The sequence below is a fragment of the Aulonocara stuartgranti genome (assembly GCF_965226115.1).
Source record: "Aulonocara stuartgranti genome assembly, chromosome: 16".
In the NCBI taxonomy this organism is placed as follows: Eukaryota; Metazoa; Chordata; class Actinopteri; order Cichliformes; family Cichlidae; genus Aulonocara; species Aulonocara stuartgranti.
This window is the reverse complement of record NC_138952.1, coordinates 13,562,543-13,578,658: the sequence shown is the minus strand read 5'-3', so window position 1 is coordinate 13,578,658 and position 16,116 is coordinate 13,562,543. Positions and strand designations below refer to the sequence as shown.

Here is a 16,116-nt window from a genome sequence, read left to right as displayed (position 1 = left end):
AGTGTTTCAGATGTCTCTGGATTTGCTAATACTACCTCTCACCATAATGCTGATAAAATATCTTCTTCCACTTTGAAAGCCCGAAACTTGTTAAAAATAAATATGTATAATTGATAACTTCAATTATTAGCATTTGAACTAGAAAAGTACTCAACTATTGCAGTATTACACACTTAAGTTATACAGTTGCTAACATAGCCTGGTTAAGCAGATCAAGAATGTCCACAACTTCACACGACACTTTTATGAGAACTTTTATTGACAATACTGACGAATCACCACATGTGTGGATTTTGGTGGGAATGTGTTACTTTCACAACATTTGGAATGCGTGATGATGTTTGATTCTTCAGTACTCTTCTCCCTCTTCATCCTCCTCTCCCACGCTGTCAGTGCCCACCTCTTCATAATCCTTCTCCAGAGCAGCCATATCTTCTCTGGCCTCTGAGAACTCTCCTTCCTCCATGCCCTCCCCAACATACCAGTGAACAAAGGCTCTCTTGGCATACATCAGGTCAAACTTGTGGTCCAGTCGGGCCCAGGCCTCAGCGATGGCTGTGGTGTTGCTTAGCATGCAGACAGCCCTCTGCACCTTGGCCAGGTCTCCACCAGGAACCACAGTTGGAGGCTGGTAGTTGATACCCACCTTGAAGCCAGTGGGGCACCAGTCCACAAACTGGATGGTGCGTTTGGTCTTGATGGCTGCGATAGCAGAGTTGACATCTTTGGGCACCACATCACCACGATACAGCAGACAGCAGGCCATGTATTTACCATGACGAGGATCACACTTCACCATTTGATTAGCTGGTTCAAAGCAGGCATTGGTGATGTCAGCTACTGACAGCTGCTCATGGTAGGCTTTCTCAGCAGAGATGACAGGGGCATAGGTGGCCAGAGGGAAGTGGATACGGGGGTAGGGCACCAAGTTGGTCTGGAACTCTGTCAGGTCAACATTCAGAGCTCCATCGAAACGAAGTGAGGCTGTAATTGAGGACACAATCTGGCCAATCAGCCTGTTAAGGTTGGTGTAGGTGGGTCTTTCAATGTCAAGGTTCCTGCGGCAGATGTCATAGATGGCCTCATTGTCCACCATGAAGGCACAGTCGGAGTGCTCCAGGGTGGTGTGGGTGGTCAGGATGGAGTTGTACGGCTCCACCACTGCCGTGGAAACCTGGGGGGCTGGGTAAACAGCAAATTCGAGTTTTGATTTTTTCCCATAATCAACAGAGAGCCTCTCCATCAGGAGGGAGGTGAAACCAGAGCCAGTGCCTCCACCAAAAGAGTGGAAGATGAGAAATCCCTGCAGGCCAGTGCACTGATCAGCCTGAAAATGCATTAGTTCATTATTATTAAAACCCTTAAGTCATTTAGTTGAGCAAAATGTTTAATACACTCCAAATCTATAGCTTTGACACTGTCAAAGTCTCACCAGTTTACGTGTCCTGTCCAGGACCAGATCTATGATCTCTTTGCCGATGGTGTAGTGGCCACGGGCATAGTTGTTGGCAGCATCCTCCTTTCCTGTAATCAGCTGCTCAGGGTGGAAAAGCTGACGGTAGGTTCCTGTACGCACCTCATCTGCAAGAAACAGAAAAAAACCAAAAAAAAAAACAAAAAACGTTAGGAGTGCACGAGCTAGTGTCCTGTATTCTTGCATCAAATTAAGAGGAGTCCCTTTATTTTGCAGACAGTGACAGTTTAGAAATAATAACAAAAAAAACAAAAACAAAACACAATGACAATTTGCAAGAAAATGAAATTTAACCCAAACATCTGGAGTCATTTTTGTTTGTTTACATCCATCTTATCAGTTTTCAGATTAGCCATGACAATATATGCAAGTACTTGTTTATTTGCACGTTACTGACCTATGACAGTTGGTTCCAGGTCAACAAAGATTGCTCTGGGGACATGCTTTCCTGCCCCAGTCTCACTGAAGAAGGTGTTGAAGGAGTCATCACCTCCCCCGAGAGTTTTGTCAGAGGGCATCTGTCCATCTGGCTGGATCCCATGTTCCAGGCAGTACAGCTCCCAGCATGCATTGCCCATCTGGGCTCCAGCTTGGCCAACGTGCATAGAAATACACTCACGCTGGGGGAGGGGGAAAAAAATTAGACAAAGCAAGTTTATGTACACATGAACTGCCTGACACCAGTTATCATATTTTGAACTAGCTATGACTGCTGAAAGGCACAGCAATATCTGGGGCACTTATTTAATGAGTACTAATGGGGGTGGGTGGGCAGGGGGACTTATAGGAGTGTATACTGTTAGAGATCCTTAGTCTACCCCCCATTAATTTACAAGACAATGTTCAATTTGTGAAAAGGAAATACCTCAGTAAGGAGAGAAAGCTTGCTTACTGAAAAGTGTATCAGAACACTAATGTTTAAGCTTTCAGTGGTGCATATAATACAAGCAACGCAGTGTCTGAACTCTGGGTTTTTAACAGTTGAATGGACAGGATATACAGTTAATAACTGCAAGCTCCTCATTTGCCTAAAAGATAGTTTTATAACTTGGGGGAGGGAAAAAAGGCCACATACAATCCTGTATGGCAAACAGGAAGGTCATGCATCAAGAAGAAAACCTTACCCCCCACCTCTTAATCCTGAATCTCCTCCCTTTCCTCATCCCTCCCCATTTTGTGTCTCCCCTCCCCTATCCTGTCCGGCTCCATAGCGCCGTGTAACGGGAAGGGATGACTGTCTCACCCTCTCTTTCTCTCCACATCCTTCAACCCTAAAATTCTTAACAGCTGCAAAATGGCAGCGAACTAACTCTCACTTGTAGGCCAGACCACTCCTCTTTTTCCCTGTTCATTTTAATCCATCCCCCACTGCCACGATTACCCTGCTCACTACTTTGTAGTTGTGAAAACAGTATCCTGTGCTTGTTTAGGAACTAAAGACTTTATATATTTTCTCTTTTTATACTAAAAGCTCTGCATTGAGGTTTGAAAAGGACAACAGTTCAACTCATTGTCTGATCTGACCTAGATTTCCCAAGAGTACAAAAATGACTTCTCCTTTAGTCAAATGCAAGTACACTAGTGCATTGTTCTCACCGAATTCTCAGACAAGCCCTAAAAAAAAAAAAAAAAAAAAAAAAAAAAAAAAAATTCTGTATAAATTTAGCTCAAAAGTATGATCACTTAATATAATCTGATTTTAAGTAAACTCCCACACAACACTGAAGACTTGAAGCATTTAAAAAAAAAAAGCCTGGATATTTAACCCATGCAACAGAAACAAAGGAGTAAGGAGGGGAGAGAGAATGAAAATTTCAAGGCTACGTCATCAGCCAGACAGTTACTCACCATTTTGTCTGCTTGTCCTTCGACCGACGTTGAGGATTCAGACACAAGGCAGAAGTGCAGAAAAAAGGGAGACTCGGAGTTTATATAGAGAAGGATGTGGAGGGGGCAGGCAGGAAATGACAGCAGGCAGCTGCATAGCTCATTTGTGGGAGGGAACAGCAGTTGGGGGGGGGAAGAGGGAAGTCCCCAATACGTATTTTAATGGTATATCTCCTTACATTTATCTACACAAGATCATTATGAAAAACATTTTTTTCTCACTGTTATATACACCTCACTCCCCTTCTGACTTTCCTGTGTTCTCTTTCCTTTCCCCCGTTTGTTTTCTCTGCATGTCACGTCTCTGTCTGTGTGTGTAGCAGGTGTGGCTCGTTACGTTTCCCAGATCCTCTGTAATCATTGTGCACACCTTTGATCCCATCAGTCCACTAACCAGCAGTCTGTCTGTTGACTATCTATAAGAGTCATTCGCTGTCAGAGCTTTCTAGTAGATATAGTATCCCACATATTTTGTTCTAGTTTAGTTTAGCTTTCTTCACTAATTACTTCTTTGTTTTGTTCTAACTCATATCTCTTTTCTCTGGATCTGTCCACTCATCTAAGCCAGAAAAGCTTCCCTCAACAGCTCTCCTTCAGACACCATCACCAGCCTGTCTACATTCTTTGCTTCTTCTTCTTCTTTTTTTTTCTTTTTTTAAAGACAATTTTCCACCTACTTCTTTTTCTCAGTGTGCTTGTGTCTGTTTGCAATGGCACCATTTAGAGTTTCAAAATTAGTTAGATTTTTTTTTAACACATAACTTAAATGAGCTGATTATATTGCAGCATGCAAATACTCCACCCCCACACATTTCTTAACATACATATACACTATAACAAAATCAGTAGACAAGGAGATTGATAATGCTACTTTATGCAGTCATCTGCACCCACACACACACACACACAAAGACTTGTCTGTGTTGAACCACTAAATAAATAATCATGCGAGATTACTCTAGCAAAATGGAAAGACTGACATGTTTATTTGGGTTATTATATGTAAAAGGAAAATGCTTTAATGGTAACAAAAATAGTGATGATAAGTAAACATTCATACAAACAATCAAGTAAGATAATCCAAAGTTCATCAAATATAATAATATGGAACACAAAGAAACTTCAGTGTGGTGATTACAATAATGTATCACAGATTGTGAAAAGATTAAAAAAGAGAGTTTCCAAGAAATGTAGAGCTCAGTTTTAATGCAGCTTTTCAGCCACTCTGTTTGAATCATAGTGCAGTGATTCATACAAAATGGAACTGGAATTCTATTGTTGCTGCAGGCTATGGTCTGAGTATGAGCTACACAAGCAACACCAGCCAGAGTCCGTCGTTTTTTTTTTTTTCTCTTGCGTTCATTCTCAGAGTCACAGCTGAATGGTTTAAAGAAATTGACATAGGAGCCCTTTCATAGCTTGCATTCCTCATGGGAGAGGATAGTGGGGGGAGGTGCAAGAGAGAGAGAGAGAGAGAGAGCGTGTTTAAAGCAGGCAGAAACCAGAGAAAGAAACTATCTTAAAACACCAAAAGCACATTGTACTCTTTTGCTATGAATATAAACACTTTTTTAAATGGCACTGTGATAAGAGAAATGTAAAAATGTTTTTGAAATGTTTACATGTTCAACTAAGGTTTTAGATTTGGTTTGATTTGTAAATTTGCCATGGTACTCAGCACACAGTGAAAGATATGTTATTTTGGTCTGTTTTTGTGAAATATGGAGTATTAAAATTGTTCACAATTTGGTCACACAAATTGTAACATTGTTAGTGTAGTCATATTTCTGATACATTTATTTTCACTTCAAAAAAAGCAAAAAGCCACATTTTGAAAACCAGAAGAAAAAAATTTACTCTGGATTAAAATCAGTATTCTTCTCCCTCTTCATCCTCCCCCACATAGTCAGCACCCACCTCTTCATAATCCTTCTCCAGAGCAGCCATATCTTCTCTGGCCTCTGAGAACTCTCCTTCCTCCATGCCCTCCCCAACATACCAGTGAACAAAGGCTCTCTTGGCGTACATCAGGTCAAACTTGTGGTCCAGTCGGGCCCAGGCCTCAGCGATGGCTGTGGTGTTGCTTAGCATGCAGACAGCCCTCTGCACCTTGGCCAGGTCTCCACCAGGAACCACAGTTGGAGGCTGGTAGTTGATACCCACCTTGAAGCCAGTGGGGCACCAGTCCACAAACTGGATGGTGCGTTTGGTCTTGATGGCTGCGATAGCAGAGTTGACATCTTTGGGCACCACATCACCACGATACAGCAGACAGCAGGCCATGTATTTACCATGACGAGGATCACACTTCACCATTTGATTAGCTGGTTCAAAACAGGTGGTGGTGATGTCAGCTACTGACAGCTGCTCGTGGTAGGCTTTCTCAGCAGAGATGACCGGAGCATAGGTGGCCAGAGGGAAGTGGATACGAGGGTAGGGCACCAAGTTGGTCTGGAACTCTGTCAGGTCAACATTCAGAGCTCCATCGAAACGAAGTGAGGCTGTAATTGAGGACACAATCTGGCCAATCAGCCTGTTAAGGTTGGTGTAGGTGGGTCTTTCAATGTCAAGGTTCCTGCGGCAGATGTCATAGATGGCCTCATTGTCCACCATGAAGGCACAGTCGGAGTGCTGCAGGGTGGTGTGGGTGGTCAGGATGGAGTTGTACGGCTCCACCACTGCCGTGGAAACCTGGGGGGCTGGGTAAACAGCAAATTCGAGTTTTGATTTTTTCCCATAATCAACAGAGAGCCTCTCCATCAGGAGGGAGGTGAAACCAGAGCCAGTGCCTCCACCAAAAGAGTGGAAGATGAGAAATCCCTGCAGGCCAGTGCACTGATCAGCCTGAAAATGCATTAGTTCATTATTATTAAAACCCTTAAGTCATTTAGTTGAGCAAAATGTTTAATACACTCCAAATCTATAGCTTTGACACTGTCAAAGTCTCACCAGTTTACGTGTCCTGTCCAGGACCAGATCTATGATCTCTTTGCCGATGGTGTAGTGGCCACGGGCATAGTTGTTGGCAGCGTCCTCCTTTCCTGTAATCAGCTGCTCAGGGTGGAAAAGCTGACGGTAGGTTCCTGCACGCACCTCATCTGTACAACAAAACATTGATAGATATTTACTGGATGAGAAATCAAAACATTTACTATTTCTACTTTGGTACAAGAAACCTTTTCGAGGAATAAGAATATGATGGTGTTGTTTAATGAATTGAAATTCTACAAATAGAAATGCAAAAAAACAGTAAACAAATATATAGCTCTGTTTAAAAACATCAATATAGAACATTAAAAACTATCTAGCCTATGTAAAATATCAAATAATACTGGTGCTGACCTATGACAGTTGGTTCCAGGTCAACATAGATTGCTCTGGGAACGTGCTTTCCTGCTCGTGTCTCACTGAAGAATGTGCTGAAGGAGTCATCGCCTCCTCCGACAATTTTGTCCGTGGGCATCTGTCCGTCTGGCTGGATCCCATGTTCCAGGCAGTACAGTTCCCAGCATGCATTACCAATCTGAGCCCCAGCTTGGCCCACATGAATTGAGATACATTCACGCTGCAGAGAGTGAAACTGCTTTACTTCCCACATGTCTACATGAGTGTTATGAAACAAATTATCAAACCCAATTTAAGCTATCATATAGTACACTTATTGTTGGCTTCAGATAAAAAAAAAAAACAACAAGGTTAAGCAAGATTAGGAAACAGATTGTCATGACAATTCAGCTTAATCCTGAAGAATATTCAATGTCTCACAGCTATTCAGAATATAGTAGCATGTTCTTACAATAAGTTTTACACTAGCTAATCATATCTTACCATACTTTTTCTCTTCAAAGTGTCCAAGTATCGGTAACAGGATGTCGTTCCCGAGGCAGCTGTGATACTCTGCTTTATATACCTGTGGCTTAAGGTGTATAGTGATTTGATATGAACTGTAATCAGACCTACTGATGAGACCAAGATAATATCATATACTTGACAGACAATGCAAAAGGAGGTCAACACCCTATTCATTGTGTTAGTCTTTGAGTGGATTGTACAGGTGTGTATGTTTCACAAAGCAGAAGGAAACTCCAGATGAGGGGAAGGTAACCTATAGTTTCAGCTGGCAATTATCATTGTAGTGTTTGCAGTGGCAGCTTATGCGATTTAGCATTTTTTAAAATAAAATAAAAAAAACATTATGCTTTGAAATTGTTTTTTTTATATTAATATAAATATTCAGTCAGGGATAAACACAAAGACTGAGAAAATGCTCCTGTCAAAACCTGTGAAGTTTATTTTACTGAATATGAAGTATGGTGCAAATAACTGTTTTTTCACTATTACTGACTTTCCATTGCCATATTGGCAAGTTATAATATCACAGTTTTGATTTTCATGTTTTAAACCACTAACATTATAATGGACAAATATCTTTTTCTGTCTTTACTATTTGCTTTGACTAGCGTCCCAACATTTATAGGATCTGGGCTTGTGAGGCTAATTTGTTGTTTTTATAACTTATCAAAATTTATGTTGATTGCTGAAAGAGTTCTTTCTAAATAAAGTATGCATGATACATGCTCCTATGTTCTTGCTGATTCTTCAACAAGGTGCTAACATAACTTACTGTTCTAGTTGTTTCACTGTATGGATAACAAACATCAGTCAACATATACTGTATATTGTTCAGTTCTGTGATATGTTAAACAAGTTAAACCACTTTCTGGAGCCGCAGGTGCCCACAGTAAGAGCTGAACGCAAAACACATGGAAGTGTTGATTCATTACTTTCAGTGTTTTGTAATAAAACATTAAAGCAACCTGTGGTTGTATTATTCACAAATTCTACATAGAATTGAATAATTATTCTCAGGAGAGAAACTGACAATATTTTTAAAACGTTAAATAGTTACTAATGTACTAAATGCACTTAGTGGAAGGTCTCTGCACTTTCATATAAACCATGCTGTGTAATTATTTTTTGTCTTGAAAATAATTGTAATAAATATTAACCTGAAGTAAGAGTGATACCGTAGTCTAAACTGCACTATTCATTTTGAGCTCAGTTCCCCTCCTGAGGGAGTGAGACTCACTTACCAAAGGAGTAAATGACGTTTTTGTCATATTCTTTTATATCAATCACACAACAAAGCTCTTTTGTGTTAACAATGCTCAGTGCTATATCATATTAAACTCTATTGTACTATATGCTATGTGTTTTAATGTCTTTTAGACACAATGGTATAGTTTATATAATTTTATAATTAAAGCAGTCTTACATTACATTTTAGTACAGTAAAACATATTGAATGTAAAAAATTCTGAGCATTTAATGCTATTCCTCCACAAGCAGGGATTTCACTGGAAAAACACACATCCTGTTATGTGATTTGTCATCAAGGGTGTTGTATAAAGCTGTGACCCACTTCTATTATTTGAGAGTATAGTTCTCCAATGTCATATAATTAGTTTTTAGACTAGTGGGTCATAACAGTGTTAGGGCTGGGAAAAAATGAGATGACCTTTGCGACCTAGAACAAAGCAGAATGACAGAAAAGGATTTAAATAATTTCTATGTTTCTGTGAGGTCTTTATATGTGTAAAAAACAAAGTAAAAGTCAGCATAAATTAACTGTATACTGATTCCTTAGAAGATTACAGTATAATTTAAAAAGGAAAACAAGCATAGCATTAGTGGTATAAAGCTAAAAAAATAAATAAATAAATAAATAAATCATTGGGCATGAATAGCTTATTGTGTAACATTATACTACAGGATATTTCTAACTAACTCGGCAGGTCATTCTTAAAGTTAATACATTTTGGGATCAGTTACATTTCAATTTAGTTGTGTTTACATATCGCCAAATCATAACAATAGTTTCCTCTAGGAACTTATATTGTAAGGTAAAGACCCTACAATAATATAGAAAAAACAACAACAACAATGAAACAACCCCCTATGAGTAAGCACTTAGCAAAATTGGAAAGGAAAAACTCTCTTTTAACAGGAAAGGACCTCTGGCAGAACCAGGTTCAGAGAGGAGGGCCAGAGGACAGCCATTGGGGGTGAGACAAAGAAAAGCACAATCCAAAGACATGCCACTCATGGAGTTAGGTGAATTGGTGATTCCAAATTGCTCATAGGTGCAACTGGTTCTCAGCCTCTGTTAGTTAGCCCTGTGGCAGACTGGCAACCTGTCCAAGGTCTGCCTTGGTAGCCGCAATAGCACCCCCTTACCCTACAAGGACAAGTGGAAGTATCACTTCCAAAATCTTGCCATATACTAACAAAGGTAGCAGAATTTTAAGCATAGTTTTAAAGATAAAATACATTTTGTGAACATTTGACCTAATCTGACTTTGCAAAGGCAGTTCAAACAAACTTAATCTTGCCATTCCCTATATGCACATATCTTGCCAAAACAAACAATGGCAGTAAGAATAGGTCTATATTACACTTTGACCTTCAGATCACTTTATTGACACTGAAGACAAGGTAAAGTTCAAACTTGTAATCATAGTTACTAAGTTATAAAACTTTTTGTCAGTTTTTGATCAGTAAATCATTAAGTTGACCTTGAGGGCCTTGGTGGATGTAAGCCACATTTTAATGGGTGGATATCATCAACTCCCTCTAAACCAGGGGTGTCAAACTCCAGGCCTTGAGGGCCAGTGTCCTGCAGGTTTTAGATAAGACCCCAGGTGAACACATCTGAATCAAATGATTAGTTCATTACCAACTCGAGGCCTGGAGTTCGACACCTGTGCTCTAAACCCTGACACATTTTAATCAGAATTCATTCAAAACCTTTCAAGCTATCGTCTTTTCAAACAAGATGACATGGAGATGCTACCAAAAACATGACCTCCTTGACAGAGGTAATGAAAAAATTGCAGGTTCCAATACGGGAGAGGGAAAAACAAAGACTACATGACATCGGTTGTCACACATTTACTTACTCAGTGGGCCATAATGAAACTACTACGACCTCTAGCTTTCAAAATGTTGAATGACAGCATGACTGCACATCTCCACCCATTTTCAGGCATTTTTAGAGCTAATAATGTACAGTATTTTCTGCTGATGGTGCTGTAACCAAAAATAATCCAACAAGGTCTTGTAACAACAACAACAACAACAAAAATGACTCGCTGACAACATGAACTTTTATGGCCACCTTTTTTCAAAAACAGTACAAATAGTTAGCGTCTTCACTTCTACTACATAAAGGATCAAGTTCAGGGTTTTCTTCCGTTTCTCGCGCATCTTGCTCAGAGTTATATATATATTCAGCTATGTCCGTGCTACATCACCCTGCACATTCCAAACGCGCGTCCACGTCAGAGACAAGTGGGAGTGGCTTGCAGCCTAATATACCGTAACAGCTCCGCGCCCACCTGACATTACTTACTCACTCGGACCACATTGACGGCCGTTGTGAGAGGTTACACATAACCTGAAGCCAGCTACAACTCGTGTTTTTTTTTTTCTTTGACGGGCCAATCTACTAACAATCAACCATGGTAAGCATAACTCTGTCAGTAGTCAGTAGACTGTAAAAATATTTCCTCTCCAAAGTTTAGTAAAGGTTTATCATCTATGAAATATTTCCTAAGCAGGTGCATTTCCACAGTATGCGCCAACGAATCTATATGATCCAGATTTAAAGTGGGTGATGCAGGGATTCTTGTTACTGCTCCCCGTGTGGCCTCCTGCAGCAGAAATAGATTTTTAGCTCAATGATTGGCAGTAAAGCTGAGCTGACTGCTGTCCTGGATAAGCAGTGGTGATGATTAGACACTTTCACCTCACCAGAGAGAAGCTATACAAAGCAGATTTAACTCAGATAAAAACGGGGGGGATTTGTTGTATTAACAGTCTAGTGGTTTTCAAATTAGGGAACTGTTTGGTTCTTTCAAATAGCTTTGAGAATACGAATAAATAAAAATACTTCTTTGCTATTAAGGCGTGCGTTGATTACAACCATAGCCCGTTTGCAAGTGTGGCATGTCTCATATCTATCATCAAGTCCAAAGTAAGTCTCAGTGTGTAGTTCTGCAGAGCAGGAAATATTTTCCTATTTGTCATGTTAACCAAACAATGGCATAGATTAAATTCATGGCCTATTTTCTACTTTTTCAAAAATAAAAATTTAAAATATCATTTTTTAAAAATAGAAATCACCTGTTCATAATCAAATGAAACAAACCTTTCCCACCTGAGATGGATATGATCTTGGACCCTCAATTATTAGCTCTGATGTGCTCTGATGTGTGATTACTGTGTTATGTTGAATTTTTAGTGGCATATTTCACTGTCAGGAAATTCAGCTAACACACACATACCTGACCTTTTACCTCTGTTTGCTCCGTGTAGTGTAAACACAGCTTGTTAGCACTGTCAGTACTGCTTAAACCAAATGGTATCACTGTGTACACTACAGTATACCCAGCTTGATTAAATTTCTTTGGTGTATATATAACACTAAAGAAACAAATTAATTTACATAAATTCACAAACTTTACCTTTCCTTAAGCAATATATATTCCATAATCAGGCTAAGTATTACACTTAACGACAAGTTCAGGCACACCTAAACATGTTCTGGGAGTGCTAAGTTCAAAAGAGAGGCTTTCCTTTGATCCAAAATCTGCAGTGCAAATGTGCTGAAAGGTGACAGTTAAAACCGTGTTACATGAATTGTTGATGGTGCCATCAACCTGCTTGGCTAGTATTGCATCCTCACCATGCAGCTTTTCAAATAGGTCAGCAACTTTGATTTATTTTAAAAATATCATAAGTTAGACATATTAATTATTTATCAGAATCCAATGTTGAACCATCCCCAGAAACATGCTTTGGTTTATATCAGGAGCAACATCCCAGGATGGTCTTGATGAGAAACAATTAACTAGAAACTATGAATATCCATTAAGTAGGTTTTAGGTTAGATAAAGCAGATTCTGGGGCAAGTGTGGTATTATACAGTGCATGTGGCTCAAAACTAATGAATGTCAGACTGGCAAAATGTGTCTTACATGTTGGACCTGACCAAGGTTTATATACAGGCAGAAGTACTGGCACAAAGAAATGCAACTAAATGGTAATAACCAAATGTTCAACCAACATTCAAATATACAAGATGACCATTTATATGGCATATCTCTTGGAGGACTCTAAAACAATATGAACAAAATACATGACATATAATTCATCTGTTGATTCTTGATCTCTTTTTTTCCAAACGTGTACTGTGAGAGTGGGCGTTAAGAAATCAATTTTCATGCTTCCTGACCTAAAAAATCTTTTACAAACTTATTATGTCTTTATATGTTCCTTTCTTACACTCCGTATGTGTCAAGCTTGCGACTAGTTATTTCCAACGCAGGCTTTTTAATCACTGACAAAACTGGAATGTCAAGTAAGTGTTGAGACACCTCAGAGATGTTTGTTTTTCTCTCGACACACCCTGACAGTCTGAATAAAAATTTAGTTTGACAGTTGGAGAGAGATTTATCTATGACAAAGCCCTAAATACCTACAACTTACTGTACTCGTTATACTTAAAGACATAAAAATATCTCAGCTTCCAAACAGCAAAATCATTCTAACACACACTTTCAACAGATAAGTTACAAAAGGTCTACTGTTTTGGGGACTAGCAGTCAGTGTTTACAGGAATAGCCAGCCCTCACAGCTAGGTGTCAGGTTAGCACGAGGAACCAAAAATAACTGTTCCACAAAGCTCTGCTAACCTAGAAGCCCAGGCAAGTATGAGGGTCATCACAGAGAAGTCCGCAAGAAAAATGGCTATGTGAATTATAAGACTTACAATAGTGAATATATCCAAATATATTTGCTTCAATAAATGAAATATGGTCTCTAGACCACTTACACCACCAATACCATACTCTGAGTCACCATCTGTTCACAGAGAAAGAGAAAATTGGGGACATGTAAAAATAGCTGCCTGACATAAACTAGTGTGGAAATGCAGCGTACCACATGTGACAAGTTGTTGAAATACAAACTGGGTAGACTTATTTTTCATGTATGCCCCAAACAAAGATGGTTAGGTCAGAGTTTACACAAAATTCCCAGCAAGAGGCTAGCATTCAGTTTAAAGTTTTATGAGCTGGATCTTGAAGTTCAAAGACTAGGTTTGTTCTCTGGCATTACTATTATTGGAAAACATAGCGTTAACATAAAAATGCGAGACATCATCCCAGTAACTCAAAAAATGAATATTTTCAGCATTTAAACGGCATGTCAGACTAATAATCTCACTGGTAGAAAAATCAAATTTTACCACAAAGCAGTCTGTCTCTGTGTGATCTAATACCCAAGACATGTAAAGTGATATAGCAAAAAGCCTTCTTTTGTTCTCTGTATAATGAATAGTTAAACCATTTTTTAAATTTATTTTAGGCTTCACATGCATAAAAATACTGAGGAAAACACAGTGCAGGCTTTGATTGCCAGTGGACTGTTGAGTTTTTTTTTATTTAGGTCATGTTTAAAGTATAACAAATGCTTAGTTGCTCTCTGGACTCGGCTTCCATTCCAGCTCCTGACTGCTCATAGCAAATGCATGACATCCAGTGACAGCTGCAGCAAAAATGTGTTTTGCTTGTTAATCTTCTTTCTCTCGCATCTTTGCTTCCATCTAGTGGCTGAGTTTCCAGATTGGTTCCTTGAATTCTGACAGCAATTGTAAAATATAATTATGCCCAAATTTGTGGTATTTTAGTGTAATCTGTGTTTCCTTTTCTCCTGTATGTATATATGTGTGAATATATACACGGAATTTATGTTATCTTGCTCATTTTTCTGTCTTGCAGCGTGAATGCATCTCTGTCCATGTAGGCCAGGCTGGTGTCCAGATGGGAAACACCTGCTGGGAGCTCTACTGTCTAGAGCATGGAATCCAGCCAGACGGCCAGATGCCTAGTGACAAGCCCATCGGTGGCCATGATGATTCCTTTACCACCTTCTTCAGTGAAACTGGGGCTGGAAAGTATGTTCCCAGAGCAATCTTTGTTGACCTGGAGCCCACTGTCATAGGTAAGTAGGGCTCTGAATTTGACCTTAATTTAACTAATAAAAAGCACTTCCTATAATAGATGAATTTGTATTCTTAGCGCTTGCTCTTTTGCTTTCCCAGATGAAGTTCGAACAGGAACATATCGTCAGCTCTTTCACCCTGAACAGCTGATCTCAGGAAAGGAGGATGCAGCTAACAACTATGCCCGTGGACACTACACCATTGGGCGAGAGATCATTGACTCTGTCCTTGACAGGATCCGTAAACTGGTAATTGATTAAAGGGAATCCCCATGTTTTAATTAATGTTGCCCTCAACTGCACAAAATCTGACATTCAAACCTCACTCTGCACAAATAGCAAACTTTGTGATATTTTCTCCACACAGGCAGATCAGTGCACTGGTCTTCAAGGATTCTTGGTCTTTCATTCCTTTGGTGGAGGCACTGGCTCTGGTTTCACCTCCCTGCTGATGGAGAGGCTCTCTGTTGACTTTGGCAAAAAATCAAAGCTTGAGTTTGCCATCTACCCAGCCCCCCAGGTTTCCACAGCAGTGGTGGAGCCTTACAACTCTATCCTGACCACCCACACCACCCTGGAGCACTCCGACTGTGCCTTCATGGTGGACAATGAGGCCATTTATGACATCTGCCGCAGAAACCTTGATATTGAACGTCCTTCCTACACCAATCTCAACCGCCTTATTAGCCAAATTGTCTCGTCTATTACAGCCTCACTTCGTTTCGATGGAGCTCTGAATGTTGACCTGACAGAGTTCCAGACCAACTTGGTGCCCTACCCTCGTATCCACTTCCCTCTGGCCACCTATGCTCCGGTCATCTCTGCTGAGAAAGCCTACCACGAGCAGCTGTCAGTGGCTGAGATAACCAATGCCTGCTTTGAACCAGCTAATCAAATGGTGAAGTGTGATCCTCGTCATGGTAAATACATGGCCTGCTGTCTGCTGTATCGTGGTGATGTGGTGCCCAAAGATGTCAATGTGGCCATTGCGGCAATCAAGACCAAACGCACCATCCAGTTTGTGGACTGGTGCCCCACTGGCTTCAAGGTGGGTATCAACTACCAGCCTCCAACTGTGGTTCCTGGTGGAGACCTGGCCAAGGTGCAGAGGGCTGTCTGCATGCTAAGCAACACCACAGCCATCGCTGAGGCCTGGGCCCGACTGGACCACAAGTTTGACCTGATGTACGCCAAGAGAGCCTTTGTTCACTGGTATGTTGGGGAGGGCATGGAGGAAGGAGAGTTCTCAGAGGCCAGAGAAGATATGGCTGCTCTGGAGAAGGATTATGAAGAGGTGGGGATTGATTCATTTGAAGAAGATGAGGAGGGAGAGGAATATTAAACAGGGTCAGCTGTAATTTACTGTTTTCAGGGGGAAATTAATCGTGGTAGTAGTTATTTATTGGAGGGGGGGGAGATAATATTTTGGATTTTAATCCAGAAATGTAACTTTTTATTTACACTTTAAAACAGAAAAGTCTACCTAAAATCTATATCTGTTTTGCCAATAGCTTTTATGTTTGTTAGGTTCTGTTAATATAATAAGTGAGTGAATCTTTATTTTTTGAACTATTGTGGCTCAATAAATCTCTACCAAGATATAGATTCTTTTCTTTTTTTTAACCCAATGCATCTCAAGAAGTATTTTATTGTGTGTGTGTGTGTGTGTGTGTGTGTGTGTGTGTGTGTGT

General features: G+C 40.1%; 3 protein-coding genes across 3 annotated transcripts; 1 reads left to right on the top strand and 2 right to left on the bottom strand.

Moving 5' to 3' along the window:
• Window positions 1-240: 240 nt before the first annotated feature.
• Window positions 241-3,444, bottom strand: LOC309690856 (tubulin alpha chain). Its single transcript, XM_082508255.1, has 4 exons — window positions 3,323-3,444; window positions 1,872-2,094; window positions 1,433-1,581; window positions 241-1,327 (listed from the first exon to the last, which is right to left on the bottom strand). Exons 1-4 carry the CDS (start codon window positions 3,323-3,325, stop codon window positions 350-352), a joined length of 1,353 nt encoding a protein of 450 aa, XP_082364381.1. The 5' UTR covers window positions 3,326-3,444; the 3' UTR covers window positions 241-349.
• Window positions 3,445-5,213: 1,769 nt separating this feature from the next.
• LOC309690855 (tubulin alpha chain-like) lies at window positions 5,214-6,897 on the bottom strand. Its single transcript, XM_082508254.1, has 3 exons — window positions 6,704-6,897; window positions 6,311-6,459; window positions 5,214-6,205 (listed from the first exon to the last, which is right to left on the bottom strand). Exons 1-3 carry the CDS (start codon window positions 6,822-6,824, stop codon window positions 5,231-5,233), a joined length of 1,245 nt encoding a protein of 414 aa, XP_082364380.1. The 5' UTR covers window positions 6,825-6,897; the 3' UTR covers window positions 5,214-5,230.
• Window positions 6,898-10,345: 3,448 nt separating this feature from the next.
• LOC309690801 (tubulin alpha chain-like) lies at window positions 10,346-16,028 on the top strand. Its single transcript, XM_082508161.1, has 4 exons — window positions 10,346-10,884; window positions 14,203-14,425; window positions 14,526-14,674; window positions 14,793-16,028. The coding sequence occupies exons 1-4, from the start codon at window positions 10,882-10,884 to the stop codon at window positions 15,765-15,767; spliced, it is 1,350 nt and encodes a 449-aa protein (XP_082364287.1). The 5' UTR covers window positions 10,346-10,881; the 3' UTR covers window positions 15,768-16,028.
• Window positions 16,029-16,116: the final 88 nt, after the last annotated feature.

Coding starts and splice junctions, on each gene's coding strand:
- LOC309690855 (XM_082508254.1), bottom strand. CDS start 6,824: ATGCCCACGGACAAAATTGTCGGAGGAGGCGATGACTCCTTCAGCACA. Junction 6,460..6,703: donor CCTGGAACCAACTGTCATAG/GTCAGCACCAGT, acceptor TTTGTTGTACAG/ATGAGGTGCGTGCAGGAACC. Junction 6,206..6,310: donor TGGACAGGACACGTAAACTG/GTGAGACTTTGA, acceptor ATGCATTTTCAG/GCTGATCAGTGCACTGGCCT.
- LOC309690801 (XM_082508161.1), top strand. Junction 14,426..14,525: donor CCTGGAGCCCACTGTCATAG/GTAAGTAGGGCT, acceptor TTGCTTTCCCAG/ATGAAGTTCGAACAGGAACA. Junction 14,675..14,792: donor TTGACAGGATCCGTAAACTG/GTAATTGATTAA, acceptor TTCTCCACACAG/GCAGATCAGTGCACTGGTCT.
- LOC309690856 (XM_082508255.1), bottom strand. Junction 1,582..1,871: donor CCTGGAACCAACTGTCATAG/GTCAGTAACGTG, acceptor TGTTTCTTGCAG/ATGAGGTGCGTACAGGAACC. Junction 1,328..1,432: donor TGGACAGGACACGTAAACTG/GTGAGACTTTGA, acceptor ATGCATTTTCAG/GCTGATCAGTGCACTGGCCT.